The sequence below is a fragment of the Scardinius erythrophthalmus genome, assembly GCF_964197995.2.
Source record: "Scardinius erythrophthalmus genome assembly, chromosome: 4".
NCBI classification, from domain to species: Eukaryota; Metazoa; Chordata; class Actinopteri; order Cypriniformes; family Leuciscidae; genus Scardinius; species Scardinius erythrophthalmus.
In genome coordinates this window covers 27,375,794-27,394,374 of record NC_138224.1, presented here as the reverse complement: position 1 = coordinate 27,394,374, position 18,581 = coordinate 27,375,794, and the positions used below count along the sequence as shown (strand labels likewise).

The 18,581-nt window shown below is 42.4% G+C and overlaps 2 protein-coding genes across 6 annotated transcripts in view; both read right to left on the bottom strand.

The window, feature by feature from the left end:
- Window positions 1-7,334: 7,334 nt before the first annotated feature.
- LOC308689877 (uncharacterized protein) lies at window positions 7,335-9,302 on the bottom strand. Its single transcript, XM_081363956.1, has 2 exons — window positions 8,679-9,302; window positions 7,335-8,602 (listed from the first exon to the last, which is right to left on the bottom strand). The coding sequence occupies exons 1-2, from the start codon at window positions 8,732-8,734 to the stop codon at window positions 7,936-7,938; spliced, it is 723 nt and encodes a 240-aa protein (XP_081220082.1). The 5' UTR covers window positions 8,735-9,302; the 3' UTR covers window positions 7,335-7,935.
- A 2,005-nt stretch (window positions 9,303-11,307) lies between these two features.
- LOC308690187 (uncharacterized protein) overlaps window positions 11,308-18,581 on the bottom strand; it is a 31,810-nt gene continuing 24,536 nt past the window's right edge. For all 5 annotated transcript variants that reach the window (XM_081364520.1, XM_081364521.1, XM_081364519.1 and 2 more), the window contains one exon: window positions 11,308-13,703. In XM_081364520.1, the coding sequence (XP_081220646.1) occupies window positions 12,322-13,703 (1,382 nt within the window). In that variant the 3' untranslated portion in view covers window positions 11,308-12,321. The remainder of the gene's footprint in view (window positions 13,704-18,581) is intronic.

Sequence of the window (18,581 nt, the reverse complement as noted above, 5' to 3'; positions counted from 1 at the left end):
CTCTGGGTTCTGGAGCACTGGAGTCAGTGTTTTGCCAGTCTGGCTGTAAAGGTACTCTATTCCGAGCAATTCACCTACAAGAATAAAATGGAAAAAAATAAAGTTTTCTAAATATTTTGTCTAGTAAATTTAAGGCTAAATAGATAACTTAGTATAGCGCTCAATAGCGCTCATCCCAGGGCTTCCCAAAGACTGTCTGGCTAAGCTGGTTCACAGCCTCTCTCATGGCACTGCCATATGACTGGATGGAGGATGCTCCTTTTATGGCATCTTCCATCCGGTCATCATTCCAACGCATCAAGCCCTCAAGGAGATAGGCCTGAAAATGCGCATCACTGGCACTGGTTCCTAAAAGTTACATAAATAAAAAAGGTTTTATACGTCACATATGTACAAGATATTTACTACACATGAGATGCTATGAAGTAACTGGTAACATGTAATAGAGTTATGTAATTACATTAAAAAATTATTGTCGTTATAACCAGAGTTACTAGTGACTTGTCAGGCAAGACAGCTTTGTCAATGCTTTTATGACATCAGAAAAGAATATTACTGTAAATTGTGGCATTTATTAATGTGACATTACTTTAATGTAATGGAAGCAGTTACAGTGCTTACATGTTTTACAGAAAAATTAGTAATCCATATGTATGTAATACCTGGAATAAAACGGTTCAGGTGGAGGTGGAATGACTCCAAGGAGGTAGAGCCTCGAGCACACCTGTAGAAGCACAGCTCCACACCGCCTTTCTTCAGTGTCCCCTTCTTTATGTATAGCGGAAAGTGCTCTGGGTCTTGGATACACTGTACGTGCTTCTGCTGTTCTTTCCATATCTGCTGGATCCGTTCGTGGGTTCAGAAGTGGAACTCCGAGAGTGTCCTTCCCGTCCGCACTGTCAAACTGATCAATCAGTTTCCCAATCAATATGGTGGTCTCCTCCTCCCCCCTGGTCCTCCTCCGGCAGTGCAGTGCCAACTCCCTCCGGTTAATGCGAGCACTGACCGCCTTTTCTGAGATGTAGCCAGTCTTCTTTGCTGCCAGCTCACCCTCCTTTGCACGGCGAAGAGCAGCCACATCCTCTGGATCCCACTGGAATATGGACATGGACAGACGTGCCATGAAGATCCCGTAGAGCGGATGAGCCTCTGTCGTGACACCTGCAGCAAATCGCCGCATGAAATGCCAGATGTCAAGGCGCACTTCAAGCTCATCCCACTCCGAAAACATGGCCTTAACCTGAGACTGGCCATGCTGACTGCAGCAATCTCTGTCCACGTACATCACTTTTGGGGATGCTTCTCCTGCCTCTCGGTAGAGTTTCATTAGGCCAGCTGCCATGGGGTCCAGTGCATGTCCCTCGGCAGCTGTTAGGACAGAGACAAGGACTTGGCCGTGTTCATTACCCACATTTGTGCACTAGGCAGCTGTTCCTGAAGCAGCACCGGCAAGTTTTTTTGTGACCTATTGGCGAAAATAGAAGGGTAAAAAAAAAAAGTATCACAAAATAAAACTCATAACTGTTCATTATGTACACGCACATATCCATATCTGGACAATTTCTGGATATAAACAGGGCTGTGATACCTTTTTTGTGGAGTCCATCTTGAGAACACAGCCAAAGACGGATGTAATTTTGGCCTTGACCTCATCCAGTCGCCCCAGAACATCCCTGGCGTACACAGCTAACAGCCACTTAGGTTTAGGTAGGGCAGGTAAAAGGGGAGGCTCAGCAAACACAGGAGGCTGCACAAGGGAGGACCTTGTGAATGGTTCACAGGCAGTTAGGTACTGCAGGACACGCTGTGTCCATGCCTCACTGTGCTGTTCCATCAGCTTCTTGTAGAGCTGAGTCACACTGTTGCCCAGTGTCCTCTCCCTCATCATCCTCACCACCCGGTTGTCACATGAGTATCTAAGGAAACAACAGTATAATCATGCAAATGCTTTGGTTGGAAAAAATAACACAAATAAAAGCGCCTAATGGTTGTGATTATGAATTACCTGTATGTCAGCAAAGCTGGAAACTGACTGCGGTGGCCCATATCCAGCTGTCCCAAGCTGTCCTCGTTCCAGGCTGGATACTTTTTTTTGCAGCGTTTGCACTCCAGATACTCAGTGGCAAGGTCATACCACCCATCGATGTCCAAGACCTTGCGCACGGTACGATAAAGTCCTGCCGCAGTAAGTCTGTGCTTACCACAGTCTGGGCGGACGCAGACAAGAGGAAACAACCACATCTTTAGCGGCATCCATAAGAAAATGGGCCGACAAAAGAAGAGGTCAGGTGAGGCGGGTGGCTGGGTGTTTATCAAAGGGGGCTGAGGAGGATACCACCAAAGCTTCGGCTGGGACACTATTTCTGGCTTTCCGGTTCGCAGGTTGGCCTTAAACAGTGTGTTCCGGATCCACTCATGCTGGAAAGGTGGAAGATGATCTTTCCAGTGACCTGGAAGCTCAGCTGGTGGCTGATGATGAGGAAGATGTGGTGTCTGTGCTGTTTCCGCTGATGGAGACGGACCAGCACAGGCCTCTGAGTGAACAGTAACAAAAACAGTATAAGGATGACTGTTTAATTTGATAGTAATACGCCATAAATGCAGCCCACAAACAGCCGGCGAAGGAGTAATTTTGGACAATTATTAATAATAATTATGATTACATTGAGGAATAACAGTGAAGAAAATGGTATTAGTGTTAAGAAGCAAAGAACACAGTGTACACTTTATTGATATAAGGAATATGGGATCAATACAGCTCTTTGAGAATGAGGATTAGATGGAATGGAGACAGGAAAATGAGTCGTGAGGAATTCAGTAAAAAAAGTAATGATGCCCACAGCCCACGGAGCTAAAGAGTGAGTGAGAAGAGCAAGCTTTGTGAAAAAGTTATCCAGTGATTGCTTAGCAACGGGAAAATTAGGAAACACAAATAAATACACTGACACCTTTGGACATCCTTAAGGTTTGGAAGAATTGCACTCAAAGAATGCATCCCGCTTGATGATGTCACATAATTCTGTGTTGTAAAAAAATATATATTTAAAAATGTTTATTTATTTATTTTCAAAAATAATGATTCTCAGTGGGTTTCCACAAAACATTCTTATAATATTTGCATTTGTGTCATATGCCACACCTGTATTTAGCTGTGCTTCACATTGTGATGCAGCAAATACCAGCTCCTCATCATCATCATCTTCAGCAGTGGGAATGGAAGTGCCTGGAGCACAAATGTTAAAACTATTACTGTGATCAATACACAGAGACAAATTATGTAAGATGTTGCTTACTTACCAGTTGCGAATAGCTGCTTTCGGGCCAAATGCTTGGCTGGGGGTTCTGCTGCCGGAGGAGGTAAAGTGGACTGCAGTAATGGATCTGGAAACAAGTGGACAAGTTTGCCATAACGATAAATTAATACATGTAGAACTGCTGTAGGGAAAATTCTATATTCACACTCCTACTCACAGGGTTTAACTGGTGACATTAGTTTTTTTGCCAGCTGTGAAGGTGACAAATGTTTGCCACGCGCCAACAGCGCTTTCACAGTGGCGGTCTGCTGTACACCAGTTCGGATGGCTGTAGGTGGAGGTGCAGAGGTACTGGAGGCTGCAGGTGGACGTGCAGGCTGATGTACCCTGGTCCCCATTTCAGAAGCCCGTCTTTTCAGGACATACGCCTTGAAAATGGCCATGTTGGTGTTGGGCCTGGCATCTGCCTTAACCAGGTACCTGATGAGGGCTTCGGCCTCCTTGCTCTGGTCCTCAAAAACATCCTTCATGGACCGGCCCTGAAAGTCACCAAACTCCACCATCAAGCAGCCCTGGTCTCCAGTTGTCCGGGCTTCTGCTTGCATTTCCTGCTTCCTCTTATATTTCTCCACTTCTTCTGCCATCTCTCTAATATAAGAAGTGTACTGTAGGAACAGTTGTTTGTTTTCTGACAGGGGGGTTGTCTGCGCTTTCTCACTGGAAATGCTGAGCACCAAATATACTGCGTACCCCAGAGAGTTTTCCAGGAGCCATCTAAAATTCTGACCCTGGTACTTCCCAAACTGAAGTTTGCAGTGAGCCAGTACTAAAAACTGGTCACTGGGATCTCCACCGTTTGTGCAGACAAAATGACTTGCCTCTGCCAGCACCTCCTCCTTTGATTTGGCCCTTCCAGACACCACATTTTCAAGACCCTTCGCCTCCACCGATGGCGCCATGAGGAGGCGGTTTGATGTTGCCGACTGGCGGCGAAAAATGGGGTATGCGTACATTTTCTGAAATGCAAATCAGAGAGAGACTATTACCTCTTGCAATCTTAAAGATACATATATGTTAACTGTGTAATGATAATTTAACAAGCTACACACCAAGACTTAAGTCATGTTTATCAGGCATTTTAGGAGACACAAGTCAGTAGGGAAATAAATTATATTTCAATATTCCTATGAAATCATAGATATTATTATGAAAATCTTGACAATTACTACTAACACCCATTATTACACTTCTTTTTTCATTACATGTTGCCCCAAGAATAAATTAATATGCAAATTAGATACATAGATACATTGTATAAAATGGGAAAACCCGCTTATGGCCATTTTACACACTATAACATAGTTAATACCATGAATACCAAAAAATACCATTGTTTTTGCCTATTCATGTCTTTTTAAATGAAATAATATTTAATAAATTAGTCCTAGTGTGTATAACATATATTTATGAATAAAACATTATTTAAAAAAAAAAAAACATTTTTGTAAAAAATGTTCTTATGCTCTGAACAATGTAATAAAAAAAACTAAATTAACAAAACTTTTTTTGGTCTCAAGAGGGATATAGCTTAATTAGCGGCCGGCTAATTAACTTAACAGTAGCATGTTTCTTTTCTGTATTTTATCATGGGAAAAGTTACAGGTTCACAGGTGCTGAAGTAAACCTGTGCTATACACGCTAGCTAGCTATACTGGCATGTTTAATTTTCCAAAAATACATACTGTATATGAATAAATAATGAACGATTATACAGTAATGAAGAATAGCCTTACCTGTTGCAAAGATGACAATAGTAGCGGTCGCCGATTGGTCAAAAGTACGTCACAGAAGAGAAACACGATTGGTGAAAAGTAAGCCACAGGAGAGAAACGCGATTGGTCAAAAGTAAACCACAGGAGAGAAACGCGATTGGTCAAAAGTAAGCCACAGGAGAGAAACGTGATTGGTCAAAAGTAAGCCACAGCAGAGAAACGCGATTGGCTCATGTGGGCTTACTTTGGGCTTACTTTGGCTCAATCGGTAGGAAGCAGCAGGCGCAAGCGAGAGGTAGCGGGATCGATGCCCGCATTCTCCATGTGGTGTAACTCCCTAGGTGAGCTTTTGAGGCTCACTGCTGCCGAAAAGTTTTTTTTCCGACGAGGGCCTGCGCACATTCCTGACAAAAGCAGGTCCCACCGAGATTTGAACTCGGATCGCTGGATTCAGAGTCCAGAGTGCTAACCATTACACCATGGAACCTTGGCGGGACTCACCTTTTCCCACCGAGCAGCAGAGAGTTAAGTCATTCAGCCTAGAAGCACGATAGCAAGGAGCAAGTGAAGAATTTGCTTTTTAAACCCATGTTTCCCCGATTCCGACTCGGTTTGAGAGTGCCAATTTCACTGCCACATCAGCAGTTGCGCATCACCTCTGTTTTCACTCCCTAACCGCAATAAAAGGTTCCACCGAGATTTGAACTCGGATCGCTGGATTCAAAGCCCAGAGTGCTAACCATTACACCATGGAACCAACACACCCTGAGGCACCTCGCCGTCTGAAAGGCAGAAAGCGATGAGGCTATGTGGAAGCAAGTAGAAAGGAGGTGGAGTTTGGTCACTGGACCCCCTCGACCAAAAGGCACGGACATGGCTCCTCTGCCGAAACCCGGGATTTAAGCAGGGACCTTTAGATCTTCAGTCTAACGCTCTCCCAACTGAGCTATTTCGGCCAGGTACGAAGGTGGCCGAAATAGCGCGACGAGACGAGCAGAGCTGAAGGTCCGATAGAAAAACAGTGGCCATACGGGTATTGAACCCACGACCTTGGCGTTATTAGCACCACACTCTAACCAACTGAGCTAACCGGCCTTGCTCTGACTGCTTTTGTCCCCAATTTCTCAGAAACATCCTGGTTTCCCTAATCAGGCTGAGGAGATTAAAAGCAAAGCCTAAGAACGGGCTTGTCCGGGATTTGAACCCGGGACCTCTCGCACCCTAAGCGAGAATCATACCCCTAGACTAACGAGCCTACACGGAGGCCCTTCCTTCTGCTGCCTGGCTGCAGACATTTGCGCCTGCTTGGCTTAAAGTGCAATATTTCAATTAAATCGACAACCAAATGGTAGCCAGTGCAAAGTTGCCAGCACTGGGGAAATACGGTCTCTTTTCTTTGTGGCCATTGGAAATCGCGCTGCAGCACCTGCACACATGCTCGGCTTTGTCTTTGAGAGCGATGGACACCAGCTCTCCATCGGCAAGGGGAATTAGCTCTAATGGTAGAGCGCTCGCTTAGCATGCGAGAGGTAGTGGGATTGATGCCCGCATTCTCCATGTGGTGTAACTCCCTAGGTGAATTTTTGAGGCTCACTGCTGCCGAAAAGTTTTTTTTCCGACGAGGGCCTGCGCACATTCCTGACAAAAGCAGGTCCCACCGAGATTTGAACTCGGATCGCTGGATTCAGAGTCCAGAGTGCTAACCATTACACCATGGAACCTTGGCGGGACTCACCTTTTCCCACCGAGCAGCAGAGAGTTAAGTCATTAAGCCTAGAAGCACGATAGCAAGGAGCAAGTGAAGCCTTTGCTTTTTAAGCCCATGTTTCCCCGATTCCGACTCGGTTTGAGAGTGCCAATTTCACTGCCACATCAGCAGTTGCGCATCACCTCTGTGTTTTCACTCCCTAACCGCAATAAAAGGTTCCACCGAGATTTGAACTCGGATCGCTGCGAGCGAAAAAGACGCAGAAAACGGGAACACGCGCACAAATTTGTATTGTTGTATACACAACAATATTCGGGGTATATTCCTGTGCGTTATGGAGGAGTTTTAGTTACATGTGAAACAAGTCACCCTGGGCTCGAACCGGTGTTCTGCGCGACTATAGTGTGTGATCAACTGTGCCTGCGCCTTCATTTGGTTATCTATGTGACATATCATTATATTGATTGATATTAATTGTGTTTATTATTTTGAAAAAGCATATAACATGTTTATGGTTTAATAAAACAAGTAAAAATGTCTCTTTAAATATGTGTTTTTTTGTGTGTGGGATTGATTGATATGATTTATCAGATTTATTTTAGGACACTTCAAATGTTTTATTAAAAGGAATACACACAAATATTGAAATTACACTTCAAATGTAAAATGTTTTATCAAAATGAATACACACAAATATTGAAATAAGTACACACACACACACACACACACACATATAAATATATGTACATACACAATATATATATGGACACTATGAAAGAGTGGGTGGGCCCATGTACAATCTGTACAGATTGCACATTCCAGTCCAGTTAACAGTATAACTGTGAACAGTATTTATTTACTAAAACTAAGTACAAGACATTAATAAACAACAATAAACAACTAACAATGTAGAAATAGAATAGAACATTCTGTAATATAAATGAAACAAGACATAATAGAAAGATGGAAAAAAAGAACATTAATTGTATTTACACATAGATATGTATTTACAGGTATTTACAAACGATCTTTACTGGCATAGATGATGAAGAGTAAACAAGTAAGAGTATTTAGATTTTTAGGTAAGAGTAAAGGTAAGAGTATTTACATTTTGACATCAATTAGTTGCAGCTGAGGTAAGTATCAAGATTTATTTACATGTTTACATATTTACAGTCTAGTATTTACAAGATTATTATTATTATGGAGGTGGCTGTCCAGGTTTTTTCTGCTGGCGCTGTTCTACCAGCCACTCCTCTAAAGATTTGCCACCAGAGACACTGGGGCAAAACGTGGCACTGCCGAAGCGGCTGTGGCCGAACTCCTTAGTTTTAGGCTTGCCACACTTAGAGCATTTGTTATACACCACTTCACGGACATATTTCCTTTTGTGGGCTCCACTGGCCTCCTCTTCTGCCCTGCGTCGCCTGTTCCTCTGAGTGAAGCGGGACACAGACACCGGGGCAGTGGGAGCACGAGCCTCTGGCACGTCAGGAAACACTGGAGTTGGAGCCAGGAGAGGAGCAGCTGAAGGGCCACCTGCACCTGCTGCCATCAGCGTGGGCACAGGGTTCAATAAAATTAACTGGGGCAATGGCACAGGAACTGGGGGAGGAGTAGGAGCTGCTGGGGTAATGGGCCGCACAATTGTAGCACTGGCAGGTCGTTTGCCCGGCCGTAGCTTAGGAGCCTGTCCCGCTCTGTTAGGAGGAAGGACAAACTCGTGCCGGGCCCCTGATGTGGAGGGAGCCTCATCCAGCCTTTCCCGCGGAGCAGGAAGCTGTGAGCTGGCCACAGCGATGCGGTCTTCTGCAGCAAGGCCCTGGGTAAGGACAGTCACTTCCTGGGTGTTCTCCCTTCGATTAAACCTGCAATCAAAAAATGTATTCATTATAAATAACTGCTATCCCTTTCTTTCAAATGTCAATGTAAAACCATGCTTACCACTGAGTGAGAGTCCTCTGATTCAGCACAAACAGCTGAAGTGACGTGGCCTCCATCAGAGTGTTGGAAGTTCAACACCAGGTCTCGGATGTGGTGGTAATCATTGAGCACTTTAGTCCAACGAGGAAGACGGACTCCATCTTTCTTAGTTGGGGACTTGTGCAGTGCACACAGTTTGATGCACATGGCCTCGACTAAGCGACTGGTGCTAGGCCACTGAGCCGGCCCCCCAGGATGACCGATCAGGCACCTCTTCACACTTTCCACACCCGGTGTCACTCCTGTGTTTTTCAGAGCCTTGAAGCGTCCGTGGGTCAGTTTGGGCTGGTGTCTGGGCTGATAGTGGATCCTCCTCTTGTCCCCATCAGGAAGAGCAGTCCACAGACGGATGACCTCTGTGACCTGCTGCTCGTCCAGGTAGAGTGCCTGACAGAGGGACACCAGGTACTCAGCCAGATCCTGCACCTTATCCCAGCCTGCAATGCCATCGGGTCCAAGAACAGGAGCCTGCAGGGAAGCATTACAATAACAATACACAGCATGTTAAATGTCAGAGTGTAAAAGCAAATAGAAACTAATAATGAGCAGCTTACTTACAGGAGCCTGGTCTGCAACACTGGACCCAGTAGATGTTGCAGGAGCAGAGGCAGCACTTGGCAGGACAGAAGGCTGTGGAGGAGACTGCAGAGGAGGGTGAACAGGGTGCTGCAGAGGAGGGTGTAGAAGAGGCAGAGCACGGCGCTGCTGAGGAGACTGCAGAGGAAGCTGGGCAGAGTGCAGAGGAAGCTGAGCAGGGCGCAGAGACGGAGATTGCAGAGGAGGCTGGGCAGGGCGCTGCAGTCTTTGGCTGGATGTGGGTGGCTGTAGTGAGGATGGTCCTGGTGCAGAGGGACAGGGGTTGAAGGCCTGGGGGCCGCTGCTGTGGACTAGGACAGTCTCAATGGGGTCATAGAGGACTGGCACTGTGAGGACTCAGGTTGGACTATTGTACCAATAGATATTCATGTTTATACCAGTGTTGTGCCTGTTATGTGCTATTCACTTTCACACTGTTGCTAAAAATATTCTACATTGCACACTATTCTAAGTCCTGCAAAGAGGACAGACTTTGCTTACATTTGCTGTCCTGCGGCAATACATGAAAGTAGTTGCGTTTTATACCAAACATATGGTGACTGTGTGCGACCTGGACCGCATCAGTGAATGGTGAGATATTTTACAAAATAAAATGATCCTGTCAGAAGAATTGTGCGATAACTTCATTATTTATATTTCCCTCTGAATCATATCAGTGATCTTTTGTGGGGTTTTACGCATACGCATTAAGGTGAATTTAGCATTTTCAGGTATTTTTCAAGTTTCTCATCCACACTGAAACGTCCGAAAACGCTTGTGTGGACGGAGAGCCTTTATAAACGAAAACGTCGTTTTCAAATGTATCCGGATTAATATAGACGTAGCCTTGGACAAATTATTAAACCATCATAAAACGAGGTAAATTAATGCAAGCAACATACACTTGACGAATTCTAATCTGGGCAACATTTGAGCCATACCAATTATTTTTTTTTTTTGCACTTTTTAGGAATATTATGAGCCGATCTTTGGCTGTGATCTCAATATGAATATTCATGTATAGTATTCATGCAGCAGGTTGTAGTTATCCCTCAGTGTTTCTTGAAAAAAAACTCTCATATGTGGCTTGGAAATGCTGTTAGAATTTATGCTAACATAAGGGATTTGCATGATTTTAGACATTTAGATGTAGATGACTGCACGTAAATGTGGTTAATGACAAAACCCATAAAATTTGTTCTCAGAAGCCCCTCAACCAAACCTTTCTCTGTGTCTGCTCACTCTGCTTGTAGGCATGGACTACATCAGACTGCATCTGGAGCCTTTGGACCACAATAAGGGATTGGCCAACAGTTCATCTGATGATGAAGATTTTTTCGCTTCTTTGAAACCAACAACACATGAGGCCAGCAGAGTTGGATGGATATCTGGCCTGTGTTTCAGACACCAGGGAGTCTCTGCTCACGTTCCCTGCTATTTGCAGCCTCTCTATCAAGACTAATACACCTCTTCCTGCATCAGCTGCCTGTGAGAGGCTTTTCAGCACTGCAGGATTGCTTTTCAGCCCCAACAGAGCTAGGCTTGACACTCACAATTTTGAAAATCAGCTTCTGCTCAAGTTAAATCCGAGGTTTTACAACTTTGAGCAGCATGTTGCATACTGGCATTAAATAGTAGTCTTATTTTCATAGTTTGATAAATTAAATACAATTAAATACAAACAGTTCTAAAGCAGGATAAAACCTTGTATGTGGTTCATTCACTTCATGTTTTTAGAGATTAAAAGCTTAAACAAGAATCTCTAGTTTTCATTCTTGCTGTTACTTTTACTTCTTTAATACTCAAGTACAATTTTAATGTCGGAATTTTTTACTTTTACTCGAGTACGATTCTGGCCACTTTTACTTTTGAGTAAAATTTTCCCTCAGTACTTGTACTTTCACTTCAGTAACATTTTTGAGTACTTCTTAAACCTCTGGAAATATTTATATTCAGTTATTTGTGGTGAGTATGCAATAAATCTGGTAGACCAAACAGTGTCTTTCTTGAGTTTTATTCTTGCAAGAAGGCCATTCACACAGTTTTCTACCGTGAAAAGACAACCTCGCCTAGTGCGGGGTGTTTTTATATACGCACACACATTACCATATTTAGAAATGGTAAAGTACTCAAAGTGTTCAAAATCTCAATTCTGTTCCTAGCAGTCAAGTCTAGCTCCTGCAAAAGATAGTTTCAAGGATGTGCAGCTGTGTCCACAGACACAAAAACAAGTTGTTGTAACTTCTTATCAGAGCCTGCCAGTAAATTTCCACATAAGACTCCATACAGAGACACAAATCGTAGGCTATATAGTACAAAACAAAAATAAATGCTAAGAAATACGTTTTCCACTACATCTGCCTATACAGTAGAAAGGCAAAAATGTTTAAATAATTGCTACCTGACTAGAGAAAACATACCAAATAGGTATGAAAACTTCAATACCTATAATGCAATGAGCATGTTGTCACCCAAGGCAACTCCCACCAGTCTGCTATGGATGCGCTTAACAGAGTCAAATAGCAAATGCTTAGTCATGATTGTGTTAACTTTTTTGTTCCCGGGTGCAAGAATTCAAAGAGTAAATGTATAGTGTAAGTGAGTGACTTTAGGTTCCCAGTGAAGCATCCAGCGCGTTGTAGACATAGAACAGTTATTTAAGGGTAGGTTTATCACTGAAAATTGTATTGTGCTGTCAATCACCTTCTGTTGATTCGACTGTCCATGGGTGGGGGATAAAAGAATGTGGAAGTATAATCTATAGTTTTCACAAAAGCCCAGACTTTTGTTGACAAATAAATGTGAATTTCTCAGTTCAGGTAATACGGCGAATGGGTAAAACATTTTTATTTACAAGTACTACCAATATTGTAACAATACAAAGCGGGCTGAAAACTGGCAAAGTTACACTTAACGGCTTTTCATCAGTGACTGTTCATTTGATACACAAGTTTTAGTTCTGCAGTGAAACTTTCCACACAGTCAACTCACCTTTATTTATATAGCACTTTATACAATACACATGGTTTCAAAGGAGCTTTACGTTGATAACAGGAGAATTATGCAGGTATAACACTTCTCTACAGTGTGAATTCTCATGTGTTTTAAGGTTTCCTTTTTGATTGAAACTCTTTCCACACTTTTGGCAAGTGAAAGAGCTCTCTCCTGTGTGAATACCCAAGTGCCTGTTAAGGGTTCCTTTTTGAGTGAAACTCTTTCCACACTGATGGCAGGTGTAAGAGCTCTCTCCAGTGTGAATTCCCATGTGGATCTTAAGGTTACATTTTTGAGAGAAGCTCTTTCCACACAGTTGGCAGGTGAAAGGCTTCTCTCCAGTGTGATTTCTCATGTGGGAATCAAGGGATTTTTTATATGTGAAACTCTTTCCACACTGAGGGCATGTGTAAAGCTTCTCTCCAGTGTGAAGTCTCATGTGGAGTTTGAGGTTTCCTTTTTGAGTGAAGCTCTTTCCACACTGTTGGCAGGTAAAAGAGCTTTCTCCGGTGTGTATTCCCATGTGGATTTTAAGGTTTCCTTTTTGAGTGAAACTCTTTCCACACTGTTGGCAGGTGTAAGAGCTCGCTCCAGTGTGAAGTCTCATGTGGATATTAAGGTTTCCTTTTTGAGTGAAGCTCTTTCCACATTGTTGGCAAGTGAAAGAGCTCTCTCCAGTGTGAACTCTCATGTGCCTATTAAGGGTTCCTTTTTGAGTGAAGCTCTTTCCACACTGTTGGCAGGTGTAAGAGCTCTCGCCAGTGTGTATTTCCATGTGGATTTTAAGGTTTCCTTTTTGAGTGAAGCTCTTTCCACACAGTTGGCAGGTGAAAGGGTTCTCTCCAGTGTGACTTCTCATGTGGGCATCAAGGGATTTTTTATATGTGAAACTCTTTCCGCACTGAGTACATGTGTAAGGCTGCTCTCCAGTGTGAAGTCTCATGTGGATTTTAAGGTTTCCTTTTTCAGGGAAACTCTTTGCACACTGATGACATACAAAACAGTTCTCTCTCGAGTGAATCTTCATGTGGTTTTTAAAGTGTACTTTACGCGTGAATCTCTTTCCACACTGATCACATCTGAATGGCTTTTCTCCACTATGACTGTTCATGTGATACTTAAGGTTTAGTGCTGCCGTGAAACTCTTTCCACACAGTCTGCAGGTATAAGGCTTCTCTCCACTGTGAATTCTCATATGTTTCTTAAGGTTTCCTTTTTGTGCAAAACTCTTTCCACACTGAAAGCATGTGAAATAACTTCCAGTTACTGTCTTCAGAGCTGTTTTTTGCGAGGAAGTCTTGTCAGTCTGTGAGCAACTAAATGATTGTTCTCGAGGTAAAGCATGATGTTTCTGGTACGGATCCTTCTCTTCTATTTCATTCAGGTCTTCACACTCCTCTTTCAGTGGCATCAGGTCTAAGCGAAAAAGAGAAATAAAAGTTAACCTCCGTTTAATGGCACAAAGCAACAAACATTTAGACACGTAAGGCATCAAAACCAACAAAAAAGCATCAAAACCAAAAACATGCATATTAGATCCCATAACTGCTAAGAAACTGAAAGAATCCTTTCTCTGCTCCTCGTCAATATTGTCAAATATTTGCTTTGTTTAGGACTTGTCCAAAAACGTTAAAACTGGCAGTTATCAAACCCTTTAAAAAACGGTTACATTTTGATGGCCTCTTTTTACACATTCTGTTGACTATAGGTAAAGATACACCTACAGGTTTACTAACCCTGACTATTAATATGGTTACAATAACTTGACATGTACTTACAAAATTACTTATAGTCAGTCAAATGTTTGAGGGACCATCAAAATAAAGGGTTAGCAGATATTAAGCAGACAATCTACTTATACATAGGTGCAACGTTACTTATATACTCTATCCAAACACTACAACTTAGCTTCTGTAAATGAAGAGATAGCTCATTAAAACACAAGTATTGGTGTCCCACATGACTATGTATTAGGTCCTCTGCTTTTCTCCTTGCATGTTTCCTCTGAGCGACATCATTAGAGTTATATACCGTTATATACAACCTGACAAATGAAATTCTGGCAAAACAGAATCAGTTATTGGATCAAAAACCTCAGCACAAAATATTCTAGATTTTGATTTACTGTTATGTGGTTTTCTACAGTTAAGAACCCAAATGTTGTGTTCACAGAAATTTGTCCTCTGATTTCTAACGTTTGTAGAACAGCCTTCTTCCACCTTAAAAAAGTTGCAGGGTCAAGAAATAAGCTCAAGTTGGAGCACTGGAGGGCTTAAAGGCAGGGTAGGTGATTTGCTTAAATAAAAACAATGTGTTATGCTGGTTGAAAGTCTCTTCATATCCTGATAGCAATCACTTAGTTAAGTGCTCTAAATGTATTTATATTGTCTATGGAAGACGTAGGACTTTGATACTAGGGCTACGATAGGATGTCTTACCTGTCTGTCAACTAGGGATGTACAATATTAGGAACTGCGCATGCGTTGCACGCGTGGTCTCGCCTATTGATCGTCTTATTTACACCCGTATCACTGAAAGCTATAATTCGCCATTATAGCACATCTGCTATAATGGCGAATATATCGGATGTGTGTCTAACGTGTCCTTTGAGTGCAGGTAAGGACACGTTCGAGCTGCATTCTGTGCAGTTGGAGTTGGAGTCGGTGGACAAGCAGATCCGCGACCTACTAGAGAGACAAGCCAAGCTGCGAGATCGGCGATCAGCGCTTGAAACATCACGCGCCGATGCTCACAAGTCAGTGGTTAGTAACCTTTTGACTCCGACCTCGTCTACTCCGTGTGTTTCTCTGCACAGGACCCGAGCACCCAGGACGCAATCATCCCTGGTTTCATTCACTCCGGCACCGACACAACACCATGGACCCTGGGTGATTCCACAGCGAAAGACGCGCGACAGGACCAGAGCAATGACCTCTCCGCCCCTCCCGGCCTAGAGATCTCCACCCGGAACCGCTTCTCCCCTCTACGCGAGACGGAACGCGACACTGTGATCATCAGCAGTTCCATCGTCCGGCATGTCCACGCTACCTCAGGTAAAGGTAAGGTGCGCACTCACTGCTTTCCTGGTGCTCGTGTTCTCGATGTCGCTGCGCAGGTTCCCGGGATCCTAAACAGTGACGAGCGTGTCGGAGCTGTCGTGCTGCACACAGGAACGAACGACATCAGGTTGCGGCAGACGGAGGTTCTGAAGAAGGACTACAGGAGCCTGATCGAGATGGTACGCAGCACATCGCCTGAAACAACAATCATCGTGTCTGGACCGCTTCCCACGTACCGAATAGGACATGAAAGGTTCAGTAGATTATTTGCTCTAAATGAATGGCTAATTTCATGGTGTAATGAACAGAAACTGCTCTTTGCAAATAATTGGAATCTGTTCTGAGAGCGACCTAGGCTCTTCCGTGCTGATGGCCTTCACCCCAGCAGAATCGGAGTGGCTCTTCTGTCGGACAACATCTCCAAGACGTTACACACCATATGACTAGTAAGTCAAAGTCCAAATCACAGTCTTTGCTGTCCCAACTTAATTGATATAAGTACCAATTTAGAACATTATATAGAAACTGTGTCTATTCCTCGTTTAGTGAGGTCAAACATTAAATCTACTGTAGGATCTAGGAAAAATCTAATTGTGATTAAACCAGAAAATCGCTCACACCTAAGGCGGTTATTGTAAATGAAATGGTCACAGATAATAGTTTAGATGTACTTTGCCTTACTGAAACCTGGCTTAAACCAAATGATTATTTCGGTCTTAATGAGTCTACTCCACCAGGATACTGTTATAAGCATAAGCCCCGTCTGATTGGTCGTGGCGGTGGTCTTGCAACAATCTATAGAGATATTCTTAATGTTACTCAGAAAACAGGTCACAGGTTTAATTCGTTTGAAGTACTTGTGCTAAATATTACGCTCTTAGATGTAAGAAATAAATCCCTATTATCTCTAGCCTTGGCTACTGTATATAGACCGCCTGGGCCTTATGCTGATTTCCTAAAAGAGTTTGCAGACTTTCTCTCAGATAGTTTTGTTGGAGATTTTAACATACACGTAGATAACACAAATGATGCGTTAGGGGCTGCGTTTACAGATTTATCAAATCTCATCGTCTTAATCATACACTAGATTTACTTATATCACATGGAACCAATCCAACCGATATAGATATTATACCGCAAAGTGATGATGTCACTGACCATTACATGGTAAGGTTACATACTAGGTACTGCTGAAATTTGTCATGTTGCGCCACGCTATCGACCAGGCAGAACAATCCTTCCAACCACTATAGATAGATTCTCAAATAGCTTACCTGATCTATCTCAGCTGCTCAGTGAACCCAAACAAACAGATGAACTAGAGGAAATGACTAGCACTATGAGCACCATTTTCTCTAGTGCATTAGACATTGTTGCACCAATTAGATTAAAAAAGGTTAGAGAAAAAAGTAAAGCACCGTGGTACAACAGTGCTATGCATGTTATCAAGAGAGAAACCCGTAATTTAGAGCGTAAATGGAAACAAACTAATTTAGAGGTCTTTAGAATCGCGTGAAAAGACAGTATGTCACATTATAAAAAGGCCCTAAAAGCAGGCAGGGCTGAGCATCTCCGCAAACAAATAGAAAATAACCAAAATAATCCAAGGTTTTTATTTAACACTGTGGCTAGACTAACAAATAAACAGACATCACCTGAGCAAAATATTCCGTTACAGTTTAGTAGTAATGATTTTATGAATTTCTTCACAGAGAAAATAGAAAGCATCAGAAACACAATTGTAAATGTACAATCTTTAATGGTGTCTTATGATTCAGCCTCAATTAACGCCCCTCAAGAACAATTACAGCGCTTTACAACTATAGGACAGGAAGAGCTAAATAAACTTATCATTGCATCTAAACCAACAACATGTTTATTAGATCCAATACCCACTAAACTATTGAAAGAAGTGTTACCTGTAGTGGAAGAGCCTCTTCTCAATATTATTAACTCGGCTTTAACTTTAGGTCATGTTTCAAGAATATTCAAGTTGGCAGTTATAAAACCTCTCATTAAGAAACCACAATTAGATCATAATAACCTAGCAAATTACAGACCCATTTCAAATCTTCCATTTATGTCTAAAATACTAGAAAAAGTTGTGTCCGTTCAATTGTGCTCTTTCTTGCAAGAAAATTATATCTATGAAAAATTTCAGTCAGGATTCAGGCTGCATCATAGCACAGAAACTGCGCTTGTTAAAATTACAAATTATTTACTTCCAGCCTCTGACCAAGGCTGTATCTCAATACTAGTTTTACTCGATCTTAGCGCTGCGTTTCGACACTATAGATCACAAAATACTCTAAGATCGACTACAAAATTACACTGGTGTTCAGGGACAGGCATTAAACTGGTTTAGATCGTACCTATCAGACCGCTACCATTTTGTCTGTTTAAATGGGGAAAAATCAAAGATAACGTCAGTAAACTATGGAGTGCCGCAAGGATCTGTGTTAGGCCCCCTGCTATTTTCAATATATATGCTGCCATTTGGTAATATTATAAGGAAACATGGAATTAGTTTCCACTGTTATGCTGATGACACTCAATTATATATTTCATCACGACCAGATGAAAACACTAAATTATCTAAATTGACAGTGTCAAAGATAAAAAATACTGGATGACGTGTAATTTTCTGCTATTAAATTCAGATAAAACGGAGGTATTACTTATTGGTCCAAAAAACTGCCCACAAAAACTCTTGCAATACAACTTTAATTTAGAAGCATGTCCTGTTACTTTATCCACAAAAGTAAAAGACCTGGGTGTTATACTAGACCGCAACTCGAAAATCATATTTCATGTTACAAGAACAGCCTTTTTCCACCTTAGAAACATTGCTAAGCTACGTAACATGCTATCTGTTCCTGATGCAGAAAAGTTAGTTCATGCATTCATGACCTCGAGACTAGATTACTGTAATGCTTTATTAGCTGGTTGTCCTGCATCCTCAATAAACAAGCTACAGTTAGTCCAAAATGCAGCTGCTAGAGTTCTTACTAGGTCAAGAAAATATAATCATATAACACCAATTATATCATCTCTACATTGGTTACCTATTAAGTTCCGTATCAATTACAAAGTATTGCTACTGACCTATAAAGCCCTAAATGGTTTAGCTCCAGTGTATTCAACGGATCTTCTATCGCCCTACAATCCATCGCGCTCTTTAAGATCACTAAATTCGAGGCTTCTGGTCATTCCTAGGATATCTAAGTCCACTAAA

Bases quoted from the DNA above. Each gene is read 5' to 3' on its own strand.
- LOC308689877 (XM_081363956.1), bottom strand. From the start codon at position 8,734: ATGGAGGCCACGTCACTTCAGCTGTTTGTGCTGAATCAGAGGACTCTC. The intron at 8,603-8,678 runs GTAAGCATGGTT...TTTTGATTGCAG, and splicing joins CAGAGGACTCTCACTCAGTG to GTTTAATCGAAGGGAGAACA.